At 45.6% G+C, this 5,210-nt stretch overlaps 1 protein-coding gene across 1 annotated transcript; it reads left to right on the top strand.

Moving 5' to 3' along the window:
- Positions 1 to 3,840: 3,840 nt before the first annotated feature.
- Positions 3,841 to 4,125, top strand: SARC_04259 (hypothetical protein; the record flags this gene model as incomplete). The annotated part of the gene is made up of 1 exon (XM_014301930.1): positions 3,841 to 4,125. The coding sequence occupies one exon, from the start codon at positions 3,841 to 3,843 to the stop codon at positions 4,123 to 4,125; it is 285 nt and encodes a 94-aa protein (XP_014157405.1).
- Between the last annotated feature and the right edge of the window lie 1,085 nt (positions 4,126 to 5,210).

Here is a 5,210-nt window from a genome sequence, read left to right as displayed (position 1 = left end):
ATATAATTGACTATAAGCAGTGCAATGACAATGCTAAATGGTTGGATATCTCTGAATTGTTAGCCCTAATGCATCATGTGGTACTTCACTTGTCATATTTGTCCCTCTCCGTCCCTGTGCAATCACAACCATATCTACAAAAGCAAGAATACATTCCTCTGCCATGGTGATCGCAGTCGGCAAACCATCTTGAACTTACACGCATATTCCCACCCTCGTGCTGTCGCCCCCGCACAGCTCCTCAACGATGCTATTATATTTACAAGCGCGCACACGGAATGTCCCAAATATCAATCCGTGTGTATAGAGGGTAAACTGAAAACAAAACAAACCTAAAAATTTATACCACAGAACAACCAACACGCCACACAACTAGTGAACAATTTCGTGTAGTTTTTCAGTACCCCATGTCCGAGAAGTCGTGGTAATCACGAACACGCATACTCCCAATCTCATTTGTGAAGAACAAAGTATGGCACTAACTCACAACAGAACATGCACAAGCACATTAAACAACTCGGCGTACAAATTTCACTACAATAGAGGCAATATACTATATTTCACTACAATAGAGGCAATATACTATATTTCAGATTAAAGATAGTAGGAGCGATCTACATACCAATATTATATTTCTGCACCGATCACCTCCCAACACGCCTTATCTTAAAGGTCTAGTCGAACGAGCACAGAGCACTCCCAACGGCATAACATGTACGGCCTTCTTGAACATTGGCATGTCCTTGCTTCTTTGATGTGAAAGCCTGGGCAGGTTAGCTAAGCAACACAACACTCGCTGCCAAGAACAAAAATAACACCCACAACGAATTGGGTTACCAGACGAAGACCACATGGAATCCCACCGCACGCGGTAGTACATAAGGCGATGACTGAACCAACCAATCTAGCACTAGGCTGGTTGGTTCAGTCACTACTTTATTTACTGCAAAACTGGAAAGTGTCGCTAGTACTTCGATCTTACTCCACGCGATCATAGAGCTGTGGCAGTCGCAGCAGGGGCGTATGGTTCCGTGTAACTGTCACCGTGCTTGTCCTCACAAGTGACCATGCGAGTTTTATAGCGCGTTAGACGACCGTGCTCATCTTGTTCAATAGCAAGTACATTTTTATTGTGGATGGCATTAGCGAAAACGGGCACATAAAAAATAAATAGGTAATGTCTGTGAGTTCACTACGTTCAGCGTTGATGAATTGTTGTCATTATGACCGGTCGGCGAGTTTCATAGCAGCAGAGATGAATTATAGAACTGTTGGGTCGTAGAGTGAGACTGGCAATATGGTTGGTTGTTCGGTGGATAAACTAGGTAACGTTTATAGTCCCTAGCTACCTGTTTTCAGTTGAGCCATATCGCTACGAAAGTATTAAGATATAAATATTTGGATAATTAATACGCCTTTTAATAGGCCTATTCCAAATCTAGTCTTTGGAGCGTTCGGTGTTGATAGCTTGTTGCCATTGTGACCAGTAGGCGAGTTTCATGGATTTTGGAACTGTTGGGTCGTAAAGTGAGACTGGCAATCTGGTTGGCTGTTCGGTAGACAAACTAGGTAACGTTTATAGTTCCTAGATACCTATTTTCAGTTGAACCAACTCGCTACGGAAGTATCCAGATATAAATATTTGGACAATTAATACGCCTTTTAAAATAGGCCTTTTCCAAAACAATCTTTGGAGATTTAATAAGCTTTTCAGAGATCTACTCTAAATATCTGATTTTTAAACTGGAAAAGGTTCTTATAAAAATAACCGTTAAACCTATTTGGTTAAGATTAGTTTTTTGTCCTCTTCGTGTTCAGGTTTGACTGTGGTGAAATCCAGAAAAGCTGAGTCGGGCCTCAGGTGGGAGATCCGTTTGGTGAACAAACAACAGGTTGTTAGGGAAGAAGGTGGGAACTGGCTCATGGGGCAGAGCATGCTGATGAACAAGATTGAAGATACCGACTGCAGTTAATGAGTCACCATGGAGATCAGGTTTAGGGTATAATATTATTTATTTCAAAGACGATAAGCTACAATGTATGTACATATGGTATGGCTCTCATGGCCGTTGTAGTGGTTCGGGGAAGATCGATGGGTAGAAGTGGTCAGTAAATTCCCGTTTGAAGTTTGGTCAAGAGAGTCGACGATAGAGGATACGCGCTGGGTTAATTCAGGCCAGCGCTGACAAAAACCGACACCATCGAGTGTGCCACGTATTCGCTTGCTGACCTACTCAGTAGACCCCTGTGGTTCGAATCGGGTCTTCACCGTGTAGTGCCGTGGAATGGGTTAGTGCAGAGAACAAAATACCGAGTAGGACCAGGTTGTCGGTCATACTTCGGTTGAGGAGCGAGGTTGGGGGTGAACCGATGCCGCACCAGACCACGGATGCACTCGGTATGTGCTGGTTAGCCTGGATTGAAAGTATCATAGGCGGAACCAACAAGCGCGATGACTTGGCTTGGACCAAAATTTGGAAGTAGTACTTCAACAGCGTGATTAGCCGGGGTATGGGGAACATGTGTTGAGGTGTCAGAGACGGGTGTGGGTACGGGGGCTGTTCTACATGCTGCAGACATAATTCAAGGTGTTCGTGGAGGGTACATATACCGTGGAAGTCGTTGCGCTCCTGTAATTGCTGGAGGAGATCAGGGATATTGGGCGGCAGTTTCTGGCCTACCAGGATGCGTTAGATCAATAGTTGGATGCAGGTAAAGTGGCTGGTGGTGAATTTGTGGCCACAGGGGCAGACAGGGCAGAGACAGCCGTCGGTGCGGTAGTCGAGCAATGTGAACATGTACGTAATCGTTACAGTCGTGGCATAGATACTGTACGGGTAGCGCAGTGATGGTTTGTCGTGGTCCCAGGCGGATTGCGTCAGAGGGGTGAGTGGGTTTGTGCTGGCCATTGAGTCGAGTTGTAGTCCCAGGCAACCTCCGAGGTAGTCCGCGAATGGTCGCGTGGGGAGCACGCCACAAAAGTGGAGTAAGTCTGTTGATGTTTGGGAAACCTAGGGTATTCGGTGCCCGTGATGATGGCTGCTGCTTGGATGAGTGCTGAGTTATAGCGCTCAAACCACTCTCTTATAATTGACAATCTAACAACTTATCAGGTCTCTGCTTTGCTCAAAATGTTTCAATATGAAGAACACCAAGTGGACGCCGGAAAAGAAACTCAACGGTCATGGTAACTACAAGCTTGGGGTTATGGAATATGGAAAATAAACTACTAATCAAAGCCCGCCACCATCGAAAATGATGAACGAGACTGGAATTTCGACGAGATTGGAGTGGCCCAACGCTCGATAATCAATATCGTATCTCCCGCTATAATGGCTATCCTGAGTGAACAGATGACCCCAAAGGCTATGTATGTACAACATATGCCAAAATTATGGATAAGTAGGAGAAGGTGGAAAGATTCGCAAGAGACAGGTACTTGGCACAATTAACAATGCGACAACGAGAATATGGATCAATTTCTACTTCGCTAGAACACAATTTTGTCGAGGCATGCAACATGAGTATTGTTCTTTCTGAAGCCGAAAAACTCGCATTTCTAACCAGTGCTCTCCACAAGGATTACATTTATATAGGAACTCATCTGCTACTCGACAACAATATGTTAGTATGCTACGGGGATGCTTTAGCCTATGGATCCGATTTCTGGCCATGCCCGTCGTGGTCGGATTACAAGGTGCGTTGTCAAAACTTCCTGGGGCTGGCGCCTAGACAATTCCCCGAACCCTATGGACACCACCAATGTAGCCCTAGTTTAATATCTCCGTAATTAGCGCGTGCAAAAATGTGGGCATGGCTTTGCAGCACACATCATCGAACATGGCATGTTCCTCCTACGGGGACTCTCTCAAAAAGTCTGTGGATCAGGCAGTTCTCCAACCTACAACTGCCCGTCTCAACGAAACTTACGAAAAACGACAACGCGCCGCTTCTGCCGCTGACGTGGAAGTGCAGACCAACGAAGCTGATTCAGTTAATATATACACCACACCAGCGGACGATGCTGTGCCACCGACCGAAAGTGCAAGCAATACTACCGAGAGCAATACTCAGACCGCAGTACCCTCGATCACTAGATCACTATCTTGGATCCTGTCAGACTGACGCTACTCAACCCTCGCGGACTCAACTTCGACAACCCGGCCAAAGAGGAGAAGCGTTTGAATAGTCGATCGATTTTGGAGCAAGTCGATTTTATGTGCGTACTTGAAACGTGGTGCAACACAACTTTCTTGAATCATATACGTTCAAGCACTCCGTACCATATACTGCATCATACTACACGTCTCAACCACAACGCCCAGTTCCAGTTAGTATGCTTTCCCCACTTGCAGTTTACTTTACCTGCTTTGGTATACATATGATTCTCTCTACTTACTCATTCGATTGTCTCACGAACATCGAGGTCCACAACTACGTGAACCCTACTGAGAAAGGCTCCTGTCAACCTGACATGATATGAAAGAATCTCAATTTCTAAGCACGCCAATATAGACATCCGACCAATACTCATGTACCGCGACCCTAGCTGTCGAAGCAACTTCTATGAGCATCAATAGAAACTGAGCACGCTTGTCATCACGCAATGACTCCCGGCTCGCTTCAAACATACCAGCGAGCCAATTGTGGTATACATGAGGATCACGTCTACGGACTTGACTTGTAGGTTATCCCGTCTACCAGCGCCGCCTGCCTCGACAGCCATGTATACCAAAAGCTTTGAACTCAAATCCCACCCTAGCCAATTTGTTCAGCTCGGCTAACCCACATTTGATCCCTCCTGAAACGGCGCCCATCCAGGACATATTAATAGTAGGGATAATCTTATTTATTTCAAGGTGGCAGTAGCATACGTACTTTTTACCAATGGTAACGCATGATGATTGACTAGTATCGTGAATTAGGTAGTCTTACATCCAGTCGGGTTGGTAGTCGTCCTTTGCTGGCCCTCACGGCCCGTTTCCACCTAATTTCACCAGTTTTCAGAGCCGTTCGATATTCAAGGTGGCCAAATTTTTAGTTTTAGCGGGCGTTCTGCACTCTTGACTCTGGTCGAGTAAGTGAGAAGTTTCTCAATCCTTGAGCGAGATTTGAGCTTGGGGTTCACAAAAACTCTGTCAAGTATCGCGCCAGCTGACCTAGTTGGGAGCCCAACTGACCCCAACTGACACAGTTGATAGCATCCTGAA

This window comes from Sphaeroforma arctica (assembly GCF_001186125.1).
Source record: "Sphaeroforma arctica JP610 unplaced genomic scaffold supercont1.233, whole genome shotgun sequence".
Lineage (NCBI taxonomy): Eukaryota > Ichthyosporea > Ichthyophonida > Sphaeroforma > Sphaeroforma arctica.
The sequence above is the reverse complement of the archived record's forward strand: the minus strand, read 5'-3'. Positions and strand labels throughout refer to the sequence as shown.